Source organism: Hyaena hyaena, unplaced genomic scaffold (assembly GCF_003009895.1).
Source record: "Hyaena hyaena isolate Hyena2069 unplaced genomic scaffold, ASM300989v1 scaffold_233, whole genome shotgun sequence".
Lineage (NCBI taxonomy): Eukaryota > Metazoa > Chordata > Mammalia > Carnivora > Hyaenidae > Hyaena > Hyaena hyaena.
Window position 1 is genome coordinate 1,835,786 of NW_024080866.1, and position 19,309 is coordinate 1,855,094.

A 19,309-nucleotide genomic window follows, 5' to 3' on the forward strand; every position below is an offset into this window, starting at 1 on the left:
TGGCACTCTCAGCATGTCACAGAGTACCACACATTTGGATAACGTGCACTGAACAGGTACAGAAATCAATTAAAGGTTTATCACGTACCAAGCACTGTGTCAGATGCTGGAGGTCCTCCACCACCCCAATAGAGCAAACTTCATTTTTACCAAAATCACACACCTCCTCTCAAAGGAAGGCTCTGACTCTATGAAAATGCTATGCACTTGGATTATCTCCCCTCTAAGGGAAATAAGGGTCCAGACTGAAGGAATCCTCCTGAAAGAGCTAAATGCTCAGATGTTGTGCTGGACTGAGAGAATTCTTCACCTCTAGTGTGAGAATGCTTTCTCGACAGCCAGAGAAACTCCAAAGTGAGGGCTGCCAGTGGGAAGCCACTGGATGGTTCTGAGCAGGGGAGTGACATCCGTCAGCTGCCCTCAGCCAAGAGCTAGCACAGAACTAAGGGGTCCATATCAGCAATGCTCCTGCAAAGCTCCAACCCCAAAGGTTCCACGTGCAGTTATTGCCTTCCTTCTGGGCCTTTTCTCTGCACAAAACCCTGGCCACAGGGATGAAAAATTGCCAGACCGGCTCCAGAAGGGCAGGAATCCAGGGTGCCTGCAACCTGATATATTGGAAAAGCCAGAGCAGAAAGGAGAAGGGGTTAGGGCAAGCCACGCCATCATCAGCTGTCGGTTTTCACTACACTTTCTCCTCTAACCAACCAAGCTTTTCAGAAGCATTTAGGAGTCAAATCCATCACAAGCAGAAATTGTAGCCAGCTGGCTTGACCCCTTGGGATCGGATAGAGAGCCTGGGCCAGGCCCCATTCTCTAGTAGTTACCCCTCCCTATAGGCATGGCTCCTGAGCTCCTGACCTCATGTGGAAAGGCCTGAGATCAGAGTAAGGGAAACCGGTGGTCAGAGGCAGGGCTCCAAGCGCCCCCAGGCATCACATGGTGGTCAGCCCTGGAAAAACAAAAGCGTCTCCTTGACTGGTCTTCTTGTGGCAAAGTCGGTTCTGTGACCGGAGCCTCAAGAAGCCTGAGTAACATGGAAGGGAGCAGGAAGGAAAGGGATCTTTGAAGGCCACTATCTTTTACTAACACACTGATAAAGGGCCTGGAGTCCAGTGGAAGACGTCCCTCTCAGAAGCTGCTACAAATCCATGTTCTCCCCAGCAAATGGGCAACTGGTCTAGCCCCAGACACAGGCCTGGCCATGTTTCTGAACCTCAGGACTCCTGCCTGAGAAAAAGCTTTCCACCCAGCCTCAAGGTAGGGACTGCAGAAAGGAAGGCAAGGAGGTTCCCTGTGAGGACCTAAGGCTCTGAGGCTGTATCAGGCCCACCTGCCCACAAAGCTTTCCAGTTCCAGGACTCTTCAGCCAAAAACACTAGAGGCTCCGTGAAGACCAGACCAGGAGTATGCTGTCATTAAAATATACCTCATGCCCAGAATTGCCCAAGCCGTGACTATCTGTACCAAATGAATGGCTGGCCTCCAAACAGGCTGGTGATTAATGCTGGATGGGAATCAAGTGTCCCCACCCATCACTGGGAGACCCAGTGCCAGGAGAGATCTATTATTAAATTATTTGATTCCCATGTATGGCAAAAAGCCTACACAAGCCCTAAATGATAGCCCATTTATTTCAGGCAATTACCTGAAAAGGATCTCATCCTTTGTGCTTATACTTGTGCTTATACCTAGGAAACTTCTGTGCACGTTGGGTACGAGGAGCCTGGGACACTCTGTAATCCGTCTCAGTCTTCTGTATCCACATACCCAAGAAAGGGAGAAATAAGGAGGCTCATGATGTTGATTTCCAGGTGACGGTGATCGCCAAATCTAATCAACAATCACCCTTCTAAAGGGAAAACAACAGCTGGAACAACACATACCCTCAGGACTGCCACCAGCAGCATGGTGATCTGTACTTAAGGGACTAGGTATTAACTGAGAGGTGGGGGGCCAGTACAGCACTTTTACTATGTAATCTACTCTTCATTCCGACGAGAAGTCAATCAGCAAAAGGATGAGAATGAGGAGAATGCAGTTAATGTAACATGGCAATGGAAAGGAACCATCTTCCCAAACAAATGTACTGTTTTCAGAATTTGGAAACTCTAATAGCTGTGGGCTGATTGAATTTCGAAAAGAGCATTAGCCATGCAGTGGGGACGCTCTGGAAGACGTTAACTCCCAAACTGAGAGTATTGGCACAAGACAGAAGCCCTACACATCCTGGGACAGCAACACTTGCCATGAATTATGTACGGAAATCATTATGAAGATAGACAGAGGATCACAAACAAAAGGTGATAGGATTAGGAATACTCTTTTTCCCTCCCTTCTTTAATTTCCAACTTAATTTGGGTAAAAATGGTTCAACTGTATTTATAAGTGAAAAAACCAAATTTATAATTAAAAAGTAACAACGATGATAGACGGAACAAGAGAAGTATAGGCCAGGAAAGTCTTGGACTTTGGAAAGTCTTCTCCATGCTGGTTCAATTAAGACGGAGAGTTTGAGGTCTGGCTGGAACCTCAAGGAGCCTGCTATTAATTTCTCATCTAAAGCAAAGTGAAGCTCACCAGGATCTACAGTGGACAAGTCTGCACACAAGTCTATCATCTGTATTGGAAGGCACAATCAATCCTGAACCTTGGTATTGAGACTATAAGTCCCAGTAGCAGCTATGGATTTTATGGAAGACACCATCTTTGGGGAAAAGGTCTAGAATTCACGAGCTAGCCCCAGTTAGTACCAACAGAGATGGAGGAATTCAGATGTGGACTCAGCATCTACTCTGGGGAACTAACTCACTTAATTGCTTGAGAAGTGACCAAAAGGCAAATATGCTAAAAACGTAATTAGCCCTGCTGCCTGAACGCATAATATGAGAAAAAGGGTATGTGTGTTTGGATGTGAAGTGGGGAGTGGGAGGGCGTTAGGAACAAAAACCAAGCTATGTCACTGAAGCAGAGAGAGATGGCAGATACACATATGAAAAGATGCTCAACATCCTATGTCATCAGGGGACTGCAAATTAATACAACAATGAGATAGCATTCCACCCCGATTAGAATGGCTAAAATCCAAAAACACTGACAACACCAAATGCTGGTGAGGACATAGAATAAGAGGATGCAAAATGGTACAGCCGTGCTGGAAGACAGTTTGGCTCTTTCTTACAAAACTAAATACAGTCTAGTCATACCATATGATCCAGCAACTTTACTCAAATGAGTTGAAAACATGTCCACACAAAAACCTGCATATGAATGTGTATGGCAGCTTTATTCAAAATTTCCAAAAACTGGAAACAATCAAGAAGTCCTTCAATAATAAATAAATAATAAATTGTAGTACATATGCACAATGAAGTATTATTCAGCAATAAAAGGAAATGAGCAAGACACAAAAAAGGCTTCAAGGGACCTTAAATGTATATTGCTTGTAAAAGAAGTCAGTCTGAAAAGGCTACATTTTGTATGATCTCAACTATGTTGGAAATTGACATTTTGGAAAAGGCAACACTAAAATAATCAGTAGACACCAGGGGCTTGGGGAGAGGGAGGATGGGATAAATAGGCAAAGAACAGCACATTTTTAGGGCAGTGAAACTATTCTGCATGATACTGTAATGGCATTTGTCAGGACATGTATTTGTCAAAACTTACAGGGGCGCCTGGGTGGCTCAGTCAGTTGAGCATCCGACTTTGGCTCAGGTCATGATCTCATGGTTTGTGCCCCGAGCCCCGCATCGGGCTCTGTGCTGACAGCTAGCTCAGAGCCTGGAGCCTGCTTCAGATTCTGTATCTCCCTCTCTCTCTGACCCTCCCCTGTTCACACAGCCTCTCTCTCTACCTCAGAAATAAATAAAACATTGAAAAAAAATTTTTAAAGGGAAAAAAAAAACTTACAAACCTGGGGGTGCCTGGGTGGCCCAGTCAGTTAAGCATCAGACTTGGGCTCAGCTCATTATCTCACAGCTTGTGATTTCCAGCCCTGCATCGAGCTCTGTGCTGACAGCTCAGAGCCTGGAGCCTGCTTTGGAGTCTATGTCTCTCTCTCTCTCTGCCCCTCCTCCATTCACTCTCCGTCTCTCTCCCCCTCAAGAATAAACATTAAAAATAAATTTTTATTTTATTTTTTTTAAATTTTAATGTTTTATTTATTTCCGAGAAAGAGAGACAGACAGCATGAGCAGGGGAGGGTCAGAGAGAGAGGGAGATACAGAATCTGAAGCAGGCTCCAGGCTCTGAGCTAGCTGTCAGCATAGAACCCAACGCAGGGCTCGAACTCATGAACTGTGAGATCATGCCCTGAGCCGAAGTCAGATGCTTAACTGACTAAGCCACCCAGGTGCCCATAAAAATATATTTTTAAAAAAACTTACAAAACTGTATAACACAAAGAGTGACCCTAATGTAAGCGGTGGGTATCAGTTAAAAATAATGTATCAGTATTGGTTCATCAATTGTAACAAATGTATTGCAGTAATGCATGATGTTAAGAACAGGGGAAATAGAAAAAAAGGAAAGTAAAGGTGTGTATGGGAACTCTGTCCTATCTGTTCAATTTTCTATTGAGCCTAAAACTGCTCTAGAATATAAAGTCCATTGATTTAAAAAAATCATTACAGTTCATTCATATGTGGAAATTAAGAAACAAAACAAATAAACAAAGGAAAAAAAGAGACCAAACAGTAGACTCTTAACTATAGAAAACAAACTGATGGTTACCAGACGGGAGGTGGGGGGCGGGGGATGAGTGAAGTAGGTTAGGGGATTAAGAATATATTTATCATGATGAGCACTGAGTAATATACAACATTAATGTGTTAACTATACTGGAATTACAATTTTTAAAATAATTAAACAAAAGTTTTTGAATGTTTATTTTGAAGGGGGGGCAGAGGGAGAGAGAATCCCAAACAGGCTCTGTGCTGTGAGGCTCAATCCCACAAACTATGAGATCATGACCTGAGCCGAAGCTGAACGTTCAATCCACTGAGCCACCTAGATGCCCCTAAAGCTTTTTTTTAATAAACTTTTAAAAATGAATAAAATGGTAAATTGCATGTTATGTATATTTTACCAAAACAAATTAATTAATTAATTTCAGGAATTAAAATGTTTTCAAAGTAACATACTAATTTGCATTAATATTTGGACAGAGGAAAAAAATATCCTCTCCAGGGTGACAAGATACCTTTATATCAGAACAAATATCCTTCCCAGATCAACACTGCTGATGCCTCAGCCATAGGCTGTAGGAACTCCCAACTTTGAAGTGTTCCTCATTTCCACATGCCCTCCCCAGAGAGAGTGAAGGGAGACCCCCACACACCTGGCCAGGACATGCTCTGGGCTGATGGAATGCCGGGCACATCCCTGACCCCTGAAGAAGCGTGACTGTGTGACCTTGACACGCAAGCTAGGAGCATCACCTGTATGCTTTTAAGAGTTGCAGATTTTTCCTGGAAACTTACTACAAACGACTACAGTAAGGCAGCAGAGGCCTTGACTGGAAAGATGACACAGGATCTTGTCACCTACAGTCCGGTTTCACCCTCTTGCCATTACCCAGCGAGGCTCTTTCTTCTCTACGAAGTTACTTCAACATCCAGCTCAACATTTCTCCTACAAAGCACTTCCTGCTTAACTACTCACACTCCATTAAGCCAAGATATTTTGAACTTAGGTGCATAACTGTAACAGCTGCCCCCCACTCTGCTCCTGTGCAAGCAGAGGAAGGGAGGGGTGAGGACTGGTGAAGCCAGACTACCTGGGTTCACAGTCCAGCTCCAGCATTCACTGGCTGGGTGCCTACGTTCCTTAATGTCTCTGTGCCTCAGTTTCCTTATAAAAAAGATATCAATTCTTACCCCACAGAACTGCTGAGAGAAAGAAATTAGACCAGTGCCTTGCACATAGTGAGAACTAAAGTGCTTACAATTATTATAACATATTTTGAGTTTTTCAAAGCGCTGAAGATCACAGGGTGAGGGGAGGCAGCCTCAAAGCCACGGAAGTCAGCCAAAGCCAAAAACACTGCTCCCAGCTCCAAACCCCATTGTCTTCTTTCCCAGGGTCTCTGCTATCTTTTATCAAGCAGATGTGGGGTGTTTCAAGGACAGAAGGCTAGGTATAACCTCTCATTGGACCCCCACCCTATCCAAACACATCACCTTCCCAAATGTTCTGTCTGTATCAGACACTCAAGATAGCTTTGCTGGGGAGATGTGCTATGCAACTCCAGGCTCTGTGTCAGCTCGGCAGGCGGGGCAGTGAGCTACAAGGTACGTGCCGTGTGAGGAGACCATTCCTGTGGAGCTTGGGTCAGAAAGGACGAGATTACTGCACGCATACCTTAGGACCCGACACCTGAACTACACTACTGAAACAGGAAACGTAACTGAGTGGGATACCTCAGAGGCAGGATGGAAGAATGAATTGAGGAGTCAAAGATTAAAGTCCAGAGTCATGAGCCCTGAGTCAGAATTCTGGGCAAGGGAAACGCTGGGAAACTGAGACCCAGAACATGGCAGGTGTGAGGACCAGCATTCAATATGGAAAAAGCCTTGGGTGTGGAAGATGGGACACTAGAAGGGCAGGCTGAACGGGGGAAGATTCCTGGGACTGAGAGACCCAATCATGTCAAACCCATAAAGGCTTCCAAGTCTTTGCATCTCTCTGTGAAAGAAAAGGAAATCTTCCAGCGCTGACCAGCCCAATGTCACTGTGAGAGGCAGTCACTCTTGATAATCAGGCTGCTCAAACCTTGTAGAGTTTGACTGGGCCAGCTCAAGGAACCTCTTCCCAACTGTCCCCTGTCTGAATTGTCTCAACTGTCTGAATTGAAAAATCTGGAATCCTTACCCCATGAAGGAGGAGATGATCCACACTGCAAATGAAATGCTTTTTTTTTTTTTTTAATGTTTTATTTATTTCTAGGAGAGAGAGAGAGAGAGACAGCGTGAGCAGCGGAGGGTCAGAGAGAGAGGGAGTCACAGACTGAAACAGGCTCCAGGCTCTGAGCTGGCAGTCAGCACAGAGCCCGACGCGGGGCCTGAACCCACGAACCACGAGATCATGACCTAAGTGAAAGTCGGACGCTCAACCGACTAAGCCACCCAGGCGCCCCATGAAATGCTTTTTCAAAGGATGAAGCTACATACCCACATAGATCTGCTAGGAGCCCCACAAAGCCTTAGGTCTTCCTGTGGTTACAAAAGAAACGGAATTCTCAACATTTCAAAACTTAAGAGATCTGGGCCCTGAAATCCAACCCAAAGTGGTGGTTTCAGCTTCAAGAAGAATTCTAGCCCTGCTGCTGGCCATTACTCCCTGGGCGAGGGCCAAGGGCACCCCACTCTTTCTAGGTAGCCCAGACCCTCTGCCCTCAGCAGACAGCACCACCATTTCACACAGTCCTCCCGGAACCCGACACCTCTGGGATAACGGCTGAGGGACCAGAGCCTCAGGGAGGCCTGGCCTGCCATGGGCCTGCACAGCACTTCCTCAACCTACTGTGCCAGTCAGCAGGAGGGCCGGGCCTGCCATCTGTGGGTGGTTTACAGAAGGGATTCCAGTCGTCAGCTTCTTGAGAGCTCTGGGCAGAAAGTAAAGGCCCGACCAGAGAAGGGACATGCTCCCAGGATAGGTGTATTACGGCAAAGACAGGATTTCCATTGGAAACCCCGGGGGATGAAATGACACATTAAAAAGTTCCTGCAAACCCAGCTTTCGGGAGGGAAAATTAGCATTTCCCAACTGCAGGGGACCAAGGCCACACAAAACAACAAGTGGAAAAGTTAATCTGTATCCAGTGTTTTAATAAATAACTCATTCGGTACAGAGCCCAACTTAGAGGAACCTGAAGAGAAAAGGAGATCCTCTAGCAACCCAGCAGGGCAGCCACAGAAAGCCAGGCAGCAGCAGGTCCTGCCCCAAGGGGAACCAGAACAACCCCAAACTCCACAGACATACCTGCCAAGAAGCCAGCGTCTGTGGGCCGAGCCCAGAACGACCATGGGCACGGGCTCTCCCCTGCGGAGCTGCCAGCCTGGGGCCCAGCACGACACAGAGGCTGCCTTTGGAACCAGCCGATGCGTACAGGAGATGACCTGCCCTGCGGAATCCCACCAGGGAACCTGGCCTGAGATCACAAACACACTGCGCAACCGGCCAGCCTCTTGCACCCTGGTTTGGCCCCTGGTAGTCTGGGTCCAGCCAGGGCTGCTGGCACTACCAGGGCGGCTAGAAACCCTCGGAGAGCGGTACCGAAGCCACCTCTTCCACAGCCTTGCAAATCGCCACGTTCCAGTCCACAGCTGCCGGCCACAATGGGAAGGGCCACAACCAACGGGCACTTGGCAGCTGAAGCTCACCCCATCCCAGTCCAGGGGAAGAGCCACAGGACGAGCCTGGCCACTGAAGTTGGCTGAGGGGAGCCTTCAGGGTTCATAGAAAAGCCCTCCATCCTCGCCTGCGGCTGCCGGAGCTGGAACTTGCTCCATCTCTCCAACTTCATAAAGAGTTTCTTAAGAGCCTTTTAATTCAAACAAGTGCTCTCTTGTCCTGTTTCCTTTGGTGAAATGTGAAGAGGGGAAGAACCTGGCCATCTCAGGGCTCATGCAACCAGCTTGCTCTTCACTCCTTTTAGGACCATTAGGGTGGGGTCCCCTCCTGCACCCATGGCAAGCCTGCTAGGAGCCAGAAGACATGCACGGGAACCTTGGACTTCTGCTTGTCCCTATCCTTGACAAGCTGTGAGAAGGAAAGATCTTAATGGGAGGAGGCACACTGCAGGCATTTCATAAATGCCAGTAACTGATTAAAATGGAAAGGCAGGGACGCCTGGGTGGCTCAGTCAGCTGAGCGTCTGACATTGGCTCAGGTCATGATCTCACAACTCATGGGTTCGAACCCCACGTTGGGCTCACTGCTGTCAGCGTGGAGCCCACTTGGGATCCCTCTGTCCCCCTCTGGCTGCCCCTCCCCCATTTGTGCTCTCCCAAAAATAAATAAATATTTTTTAAAAAACAAATAAATGAAATAAAATAAAATGAAAAGGCAATACAGCACAGTGGTTCAGAATACAGGGTGTGGGATCACTAGACCTGGCTTCTAATTTGCCACCTATGCAGGAAGTTCACTAAGCCTAAATTTCTGTATCTATAAGCAAGATGTAATAAGAATTCCTTGTGTCACAGAATCACTATGGGGATAACATAAAGGAATAACTTTATAAAAAGAATTTAGCACTAACCGGGAATAGAGTAAAAGCTAAAAAAAAAAAAAATTGCTTCTGTTATTATGTTAAAGACAAACAATGTCCATGCATTCCTTTCTTCCCAGTCATGGAAGACAGCATAGAAGAGTGGGAACACTGGGAGACCCTGCCTCTCTCATTTGCTTGCTGTATGGCCTTGGGCAGGCCACTGTGCTTTCCTCTACTGACAATTAAAGGACACGAACTAGATCAGTGTTTCCTATCTATCTGTGACAATAACAGTACTGAATCATACTTTTAAAAAAAAAAGTTCCCTTTACAATTCACTTTCAATTTTTCTAATCATGTCTAGGGCCAGGCTTTATTTGGTGTTAGTGTATCATTTTAATACCTCTCTCATACTTGCTAATCTCTTGAACAAAGAGAAAGATGGCCTCAGCTTTAGAATCTTCTGTGACAGGCAACAGTATTAAGCCAGAATATAATAACATTGCTTTGTTATCACTGCATTTATTTCTTTTTTTTAATGTTTTATTTATTTCTGAGAGACAGCATGAGCAAGGGAGGGTCAGAAAGAGAGGGAGATACAGAATCTGAAGCAGGCTCCAGGCTCTGAGCTAGCTGTCAGCACAGAGCCCGACGTGGGGCTCGAACCCACGAACCGTGAGATCATGACCTGAGCCGAAGTCGGACACTTAACCAACTGAGCCACCCAGGCGCCCCTCGCTGCATTTATTTCTATAGTTACCTTTAAATTATGGGAAGTGATACTGGTTTCCATACATGGTAGTGACTAAACTTTTAAAAATATATTTATAATAGTTTTATAAAGGGGAGGGTCATTTAGTTTATTTTTAGTGAGCTCTATGCCCAATGTAGGGCTTGAACTCATGACCACAAAATCAAGAGAATCATGTTCCTCCCACTGAACCAGCCAGGCACCCCAAAAGGGGGTTTAGTTTAAAGAGACATAGAGTAGATGATCTTACTACATGGCAAAAACCATGAAGGCAGCACTAGAAGTTTGGGAAACACTGGGCCAGAAGATTTTTAAAGTCCCCTCAATCCTGAAAGTGAGCACTAGCCCCCTCGAGTGTCAGGGTGCAGATCCTTCCTCCTCACCCCACCCCTGTGCCCTTCCTACTGGCCTGCAGCTTGCAGGTGCCTCCCAAACATCACCTCCTCCCTGGAGCTTCTTCCAATCCAGCAGCCCGACTAAAAGTCACACCCTCTACTCTGCTCCCAGGTCATGTTCTTCAGCCATGGACTACAGCATTTATTACCCAGTACTATAACCTTCTCTTTATATTTATTTCCCCTCTAGAACATGAGCTCCTTAAGATAGGAATTATGTCTTGGCATTTTCTCCCTAAGACACCTATTATGATGTTCTGCATCTGGTACAAAATAGGTGCTTGAGGAATGTATGCTGAATAAATGAACCAATGCTTCGGCCCTCTTTTCACCAAATGGAAAGAGAAAAGAGAGTGGGAGAAGAACATTACCAGACTCATTTGCCACAAGTCCAGTTGAATATTTCTTAGCATTTAAACTGGATAAGAGGACACTCACCTTTCTGACCTCAACTTCAAACACTAAACTAAGTAAGAATCTTTAAATCTGTTTCAAAGAGGCCTTGCCACATGAAATGTTTGGAAAAGCAAGCTTTTCTCCAAGACACTTACCAGGATCGAGAAGAGACCAGTCACACCAGCACAAGGCCAACTATAAAGATACTTTTGACTTCTGCAACATAGACCAGAACTGGGTAAATATCCAAGAACATTCCTTCTGTGTCCTTCTAGAGGCAGGACATAATATCAGAAAACTAGATTCCAGTGGTGAGATACAACCCAAATGGAGATCTCACTATTGTCATAAATGACATACAAATATCAAAGTGCTTTATCATACAGAAATGATACACATATAAGGGGATACTCTCAAATGTGGAAAAACAGTAAGGAAGGCCCTCTTTAAAATTCAGAGGTTGCCCCTCTGAAATATGGGGCTTTCTCAATTATGTTCTTCTTGTCACTTTGGGCCTTGGATCCATACCTGATAAGCAGGTAGACTGTAAGATTCCGCAAGCCACATAGGAAATGATATTCTTTTGACTGGAATAAATCTGTCAACAAAAAGGTATAGACTCACTGCACTCTGCAGGTTCTTATTAAAAATATACATTAAAGTCCAGCATAGTGCCTTTACTCCCTACATCTGTTTGCTATTTTATCTCCATTTTTAATATTGTAATGCAGGGTCCCCAGTCAGGCAAGATTAATTCACTGTTCCCAAAGCCTTCTGCTGACATTGCAATGGATCTGTTTGGAAGGCTGTAAAGGCAGGCATTGCACTCGACACATGATCAGTAAGGAGATGAGGCCTGGGCCCCCTGCTTAACAAAAGAGAGAAGAGGAAGTTGGATTGGACCTGTGACCAGAGAGGTAGAGTAGTACAGTAGCCAGACTTTGGACTCAAGATAGTGAATCCTAGTTCTTTTATTTTAGGTAATTCTTTTACCCCTAAGTGACTCACTTTTCTCATCTATAAAATGGAGACAACAAAAGAACCTGGTAAGATTGTAAAGTATTTGATGCAATGATAAAGAAGCTAGTAAGAACTACAACAAAGAAAAAAAAAAAAAAAAGGATTATATCATCTTCATCATGATACCATCATCATCTCCAGAATCAGCCTCTTATGCTGAGGCAGGGCAGGAAGAACCCTGCTAGTCTTTCAACCTACACATGCTAAGTAGTCATCACCAAGATATCGAAAAGATAGTATAAGAGGCAAAAGAAGACAAGAAGCAAAAAACAGGAGACAATATGATAATAGAAATAGAATCAGCTCTTGATTAACCATGCTAACAAGGGGGAAGGGAAGGAAAACAACATTTACTTATTTATTTTTGAGAGAGAGAGAACAAGTGCAAGTGAGCAAGGGGCAGAGAGACAGGGAGAGAGAGAGAAACCTACAAGGGGCAAAGATAAAGAGAAGGAGAGAGAGAGATGCAGGGCTCACCCAAAGCGGGGCTCAAGCTCGCCCGAAGCAGGGAAGTGGCTTGTGCTCACCCGATGCGGGGCTCAAACTCATGAACCGTGAGCCAAATCATGACCTGAGCCAAAGTCACAAGATTAGCCTACTGAGCCACTCAGGTGCCCCAGAAAACAACATTTAAATGAAGAAAAGAATCCTCCCCACGAAAAAGTGTAAATGAAAACAAAACAGAACAAAAAAAATTCTGTTTTAATTACAGATAGTAACTTACTGGAGTACATGATATAATTGTTTAAGAAACAGGAAAGCAGAGTCATTAAGAGGGGTGCCTGGGTGGTGCAGTCAGTTAAGGATCTGACTCTTGATCTCAGGTCAGGTCATGATCTCATGGTTCATGGGTTCAAGCCCCACATGAGGCTCTGCACAGAGCCTGCCTGGGATGCTATCTCTCCTTTCTGCCCCTTCCCTGCTTGTGCACTCTCTCCTTCCCTCCCTCCCTCAAAATAAACAAACTTAAAAAACATTAAAAAAGAAAAAAAAGAGTATGAACTCTGAAGCCAAAATGTCTGCATTGGAATCCTAGCACTACCATTTCTAAGTTATGTGACCTTAAGCAAGTTATAGATTCTCTTTGTGTCTCAGTTTCCTGATCCATAAAATGGGGCAAATATGAGTATCTACCAGTATTATATGACTGTGTTGAAAATAGGATTAGTTTATATATACAAAGTGAAGAATACCTGGCTCATTATCAATGCTTAATAAATGTTAGCTTTCATTATTGTTAGTGTTACTGTTATTGTTTTAGCTGACTTAATACTAAATTTATGTTTAACTTAATATTAAAATGTGTTTAAATTCAGTGATTATAGGGGGGAAAGCAGGTAGGATTTAGAAATGTACAGGGCAGAAATTGGGACTAGACTAGAATAAAAAATGTACTATGAATAATCTGAGTACAGACAACTGTAGGTTAAAAGGAAGTAGGTAAGATCAACAGAAGGACAGAGATGGATATATTCATAATAAAGCAAGTAGGTAAAATGTTAATTGCAGAATCTAGGTAGTGAGTATTTGTGTGTTCACTATAAAATTCTTTCAACATTGTTTTATGTTTAAAATGTTTCATAACAAGCTAGAGGGAATAAAATAAGTAGACTTAAAGGCATCAACTCAAATTCCAGGTCATAGCTATGCTGCCTGTCCCCTGAGCCCAAACACCAAAGCAAGCTTAGGAAAATCCGACGGTTTTGGAACACTTGCTCACCATGAACACTGTCTCACACCAGATGAACAGAGCTCGGGTGCTGGCCTGGATCACTCGGCATAAGCAGATATAAGCAGGGGGCAGAAACCCAGAGGTTCTACCTGAGAGATGCCAATCTCACAGAACTAGGACATTATCACCCCTGCTCAGGGAAACCCCAGAAATAAGGCTCAAGGCTAAGAAACGGACAGGTGGAGGGAAGGCGGTGTCATACACTCACTCATGGACTCTGCTGTCACCATAGAGATCGCTCAGGCCGAAGCTGATGTAGTGCCAGTGTTCAGGGATATTGGCAGAAGGGCTCCCCACGTTCCTGTACATGCTAACATAGTCCAAGGGGTCCGGGCCACCCAACCTGCAAAAGACAAAACACAAGGTAGTCAGTGTGAGCCTGAAAGCAGGCAGTGTGAAGCTAAGCAGTTATGCCTTACAAATCTAAAGGGCCCATTCCAGAGGAACATGGAATGAAAGATAACTAAAAGGAGGCCATACCTCTCTGGGACAAGACCAAGGGTTGGACAGCTAGAAGCTGCCTGATTCCGTAAGCACAAGAGGCTCCCTTCTCCTATCCCCAACATGCAGGAACTCTTTTAGAAATAAAACAGACAGGGTGCTTGTCCCTTTTGCTTGCTCCTGTTTCAAATTACCAATCCCAAATGGAATTGGCAGGGATTATCTCTCTTCCATGGTGCCTGTAAACATGCCAAGCTTCAAAGCAAGAGGTGCATTAGTCAATCAATTGGCTTCTGTTGAAAGACCATCCTGAGCATCTCCAATGGGCATTGTTCCTGGAAGCAGAGGCTCAGCTCCACTCCTGCCTCTTAGACAGCTAATTCCTGAAAGACTATATTGTGCCCTATGTTAATTACAGTTTGTTCTAAACAAACCCAGTGCTTCCAGACCCGGGCCCGCACCCCACAGACCAAAGCTGGTCTTTTATCATGCAAGTGACAAAGGCCAAACCAAGGCTGGCCCAGCTCTGCAGAGAATCGCAGCAGGCCAGGCTGAGCCTTGTGAGCTCCTGCATTTGGAAGATGATCCTAGGAGACTGTCGCCTCAAAGGTAGAGCTACAATATTAAATAATTTGGGGCCTCTGAGGACCACATTAAACTCCCCGCATAATTCCAACAGAGAAGCAGCTGAAGAAGAGATTCAGTCATTATCTTACTCTGAGGATTTAATTCCATAAGGGTTTCCTTTATTCCTTTAGTAGAGCAATTAGTGTTCTTAAAAAAAAAAAGTCCTGTGTTTCTTCAGAATGGATAGGGAAACTTGGAAGACTTGAGAAACAGACTAAATGAAACCATCAGCGGAAGGAAGTCTGCATTTAGCCCCCAAACACTCTGCATTTGAGCTGCCTCAAACATCTGACTGTTCCACAGACTGCAAAAACTCTGCCTGTCCCTGAGACACTGACGGAGTGCTCTTTGCAATTGGGAGCGTATGCTGAAGGAACACTAATAACCAAATAAAATACATGTTACATTTGATCCCAGCACATGTGCCCGTATCATGCAATTTAAATACTATTTAAAAATAGTAGGTCTAGGGGCACCTGGGTGGCTCAGTCGGTTAAGCCTCCAACTTCAGCTTAGGTCATGATCGAGCCCTGCGTCAGGCTCTGTGCTGACTGCCAGCTCAGAGCCTGGAGCCTGTTTCAGATTCTGTATCTCCCTCTCTCTCTGACCCTCCCCTGCTCATGCTGTCTCGCTCTCTCGCTCTCTCAGAAATAAATAAAACATTTTAAAAAAATAGTAGGTCTGGTTTCATCCTCCTTTGTCAGGGTATTACTTGCCTTTATAGAAATCCTTAATTTCTGCTAGGAAATGCTAAATTATTTATAGAACTTGTAAGAGAGTTGCTACAAATAGCTAAGAATCTGAACTAAGTGGATTAGGAAAGGGGACAAATCTCTGTGTCTTCCCTTAACTTTGACTTGGCCAAATCATTAGACTACTTCCACAGCCAGTTGAATACAGAAAAACTTGCTGGGGGAAGGAGGAAACAAAAGGGTAGCTATCCCTGAAAGAACCATACGGTAGGTACAGGACCCCGGAACAGATGGGAGTGACTACAGTCTTCATATCTGCCAGGGTTTGCTGCAAATTCCCAATCTTGCTCCTTCTTCAGCCTCGGTCCATCCAGCAACAAGTGGCAAAACTGCATCCACAGTTCCACGCTCTATCTGCCACACCCCTGCAGCCCTCTTTCTGGCCAAGTCTCTCAGGGGACAGATTATTAAGGAATGAGGATTTACCTTTTTATTTTTTTAGTTTTTGTTTTAATGTTTTCTTTATTTCTGAGAGAGGGAGAGAGACAGCATGAGCAGGGGAGGGTCAGAGAGAGAGGGAGACACAGAATCCAAAACAGGCTCCAGGCTCTGAGCTGGCTGTCAGCACAGAGCCCGACGCAGGGCTCGACCCCACGAACCATGAGATCATGACCTGAGCCAAAGTTGGACGCTTAACCAACTGAGCCACCCAGGTGCCACTAAGATTTATCTTTTTTTTTTTAATTTTTTTATGTTTTATTTATTTCTGAGAGAGAGAGAAAAAGAGAGACAGCATGAGCAGGGGAGGGTCAGAGAGAGAGGGAGATACAGTTCTGAAACAGGCTCTGAGCTAGCTGTCAGCACAGAGCCCCACGCGGGGCTCGAACCCACGAACTATGAGATCATGACCTGAGCCAAAGTCGGACACTTAACCAACTGAGCCACCCAGTCGCCCTGAGGATTTATCTTAAAACTACAACTACAGGGAATAACCAAGAGTCAGACAAAATTAACCTTCTCCCCAAGCACAGAGTGTTTGGTTCTTACAGACCTGACGGGAAGCAAATGAGTATATAGAAAATAAGCATGTTTCGCACTTAGAAAAAGATGTTATCTAAGGACCCAGAGCATCCCTTGATGCTCTTCCTTGAACTTACTTCCTTGAACACCTAACTACACTCCACAAGGCAGGTGCAGGGCCACAGCGGCTCCAGGGTACAGGCTCTGCCTGTGTTTCCGCTCCTGTCCCTAAAGTCTTGGCTTTCAGCCAGGATGTTCCTGCTGGCCAATGTCCACCAGACAAAGACCTAAACTTCCGTCACAAGAAAAAGTAACCTCAAGGTACACGGGGCCACAGCCAGACCCAGGAAGCCTTGGTTAGGCAAACTGCTAATGAGGCCTTGTGGGATCCCAAATGGGAGGTATATCAATGAATTAATTTCAGAATCTTATTATGCAAATCCTTCCAAATCTTAGAACCAGTCACTGAGCTGCTCCTTACATTTTCTGCATCTAGCCAGCATTTCTAATTTCACTAAATGCTCTTTATTTGTCATTACATGTCACCCCAGTTTTGAAGACAGTCCTGCCTGGTTAATAAGTTTGCGACTGGGGGGAAGGTACCAAAATCAGTCTTAGTCCTTTGCATGGGCTTTCATATTTTTAGCACACAACTCTATCCTTCGTGGCTAATTGCGCGACATAAAAGAAGTTGCCCAAGTTCGTGTAGGGATTTCTGTTGTACTCAAAGGAGGCCTGAACAAATACAATCACAGAACCAGGTCTACTTTTCTCATGACACAATCCAATAGATTTCACCACAATACATATTTAAATATATAGGTGCAATGCAAATGGGTGATTAAATTAGCAAGGACTGCTTTTCACTCAGAAGCTCTCTTCAGGAACTCCTCTCAACCAAAGAGCAGTTTGCCTGCCAAGGAGAACTGTTTTGAGGGCCACACCTCCTCCTGGCTACCAGACATGGCCCTCCCGTAGGACCAGGTCCCCAGGTCCTCCGTAGGACCTGGTCCCCAGGCTCTCCATGCTGTCAGCCTCTTTACATCCTCCCACTGACACAGGGAACTGGCCTCAGCCCTAGCCGGTCTAGTTTCTGCCACCTCCAGAGGAAGTTAAGAGGTTATCCTGGAGGAGACTCAGTCCCAAAGGGAAAGATAACCAGCAAAGACATAGATTCTATCAGCCTCCCCCTTTGGGTCTACCTGCCCTGTTGGTTACATTCCAAGCTGCTTCCTGAAGAGTCAGTTTTTCAAGACTCAGTGAAGGGGATCATCTAACACAGTGCCTGCATGAATGGAGCTCTGGACAGATTCATCCAATTCCTCAATTTGGTTCAGAAAGGCCATGAAGACAGGCTCTTTGTCAGAGTCCCTAGAACACCTGTCTTGCCCAAAGACTGTTGAAAGAGGAGGTTGCAAACAGAAATGGGAAACAAGACAGGACCATTCCTACCCCAAGGGCAGCGCTTCTGTAAACAGGTCTGATCGTTACAGAGCCACTTGAGGGTTACTCTCTGCTTCCGAGAGACTACAGCCTAAATAAATCCTGAAGCTGTGGACAGGAAGCTCCTCTTAACATCTCACTGCACTTCTTTTCCTCCGTGTCCACGTCCTAGATTTTCATTATTTACTGTGGTCCCCTTCAATCCCAAACCATGGCTCTCCTGGATCTGCCTCTACTCTAGTCAATGTCCTAAAGCAGAGCAGCCTCAGAGCCATAGGCAGCTCTGCTTGGAGAAAGAACTGTGCCGAGTAAGCAGAAAGTTTATCGAGAAAACTTGCTCCGTGAAACTTCAAACGCGAAAGCACGGCACCGACCTGACGTCTGGGTTTACTGGGGAGGTATCAAAGGAGACCTCCTCCTCCACTCTTCACAAACACAATCTCGCAACTTGCTCCCCCTCTTAATCCACGGGAGAGCCGGGGTTCCCAGAGCAGCCCCTACCCTGCCTGTGCAGTGTCGAGCCCTTTCTCAGCTCCGCCAGCCGCACTCCTCCAAAGCCCTCTCCTAGGCTCCCCAGGCCCCGCCTCACCTCCCCCAGCCCACTTCAGCCGCCCCCCGCCCCCGGCTTCCCCTCGCCCACTAATGACCCCCTACAGGCGCCCCCTCCTTTCACCACGTTTACAGTTCCCTCTCTCCTGTCGCCCCCCCCTACACACACCCCCGATTCACTCTGTTCTCCTAATCCCAGTTAACCCTTCATCCCCCCTCCCTCGTTAACCTTGCTACCCACAGGCTCCGTTAACCCCTTTGTCCCCATTCTCAACTTGAGCCTTAACTCCTTCCCTCGCAGCAGGACGCCCTCCTTCCAAGTGCCTTAACCATTCTCCACCTCCTCCTCCCCCGCAAATGACTTGGCCCTCGGCGCCCTAACCCTTCCCAGCCCGCCCCTGTCCTTCTCCCCGCGGCCCAGGGCATACCAGTACTTGACGATAGCGGTAACCTGGAGCGGGTTCGGCTGGTCAGGGTAAAGGCGGCGGCACTCTCCGTAGATGGCGTGCAGTCCCGGGGGGAAGAGCGAAGCGAAGGCCGGGGGCGCACTAGGGCCAGGGGCTGGGGGCGCGGAGGGGCCGGGGGCGCCGCTAGGCCGCAGCTCCGCCATCCGGGTGCGTAGGGCGCTAGGGGGACCGGGGAGGGTGGACGAAAGGGAGAGCACTGACGCGCCAGCAGGCGGACTCTGTGGGTGCGACTCCCCGAGGCGATGGGGGCTGCAGCGAGGTCTAGGCTCCGCGCCTGCGCACCGCGCACAGTCTGCCCAGGCCGTCGCCGCCGCAGAGACGGCCAGAGGGTGCCTCGGGAGCCGCGGGGCGCTCAAGGGGGCGGGGCGTCAGCGCGCCTTATCCCGGCATCCATTGGCTAGTATGTGTGCCAGTCACAGTTGGGGAAGGCGTGACTTGACAATAGGTCCCGCCTCCCTCTCCCTGTGTTAGGGTATCCCAAGGCTCTTGGTCTCCCCCTAGTGTTAGGAGGAACCCAGGTTTAAATAGCGATGTAGAGGCATTCTGAGGTGCTAGGGTC

At 46.4% G+C, this 19,309-nt stretch overlaps 1 protein-coding gene across 3 annotated transcripts in view; it reads right to left on the minus strand.

Moving 5' to 3' along the window:
• SUFU (SUFU negative regulator of hedgehog signaling) overlaps positions 1-19,058 on the minus strand; it is a 114,024-nt gene extending 94,966 nt beyond the window's left edge. For all 3 annotated transcript variants that reach the window (XR_005530475.1, XM_039243984.1, XM_039243983.1), the window contains exons 1-2: positions 18,712-19,058; positions 13,720-13,854 (exon numbers count right to left, since the gene is read on the minus strand). Coding sequence is in view for 2 of the 3 variants with exons in the window: in XM_039243984.1 (XP_039099915.1) it covers positions 13,720-13,854; positions 18,712-18,893 (317 nt within the window). In the remaining variant the exon portion in view is untranslated. The remainder of the gene's footprint in view (positions 1-13,719; positions 13,855-18,711) is intronic.
• Between the last annotated feature and the right edge of the window lie 251 nt (positions 19,059-19,309).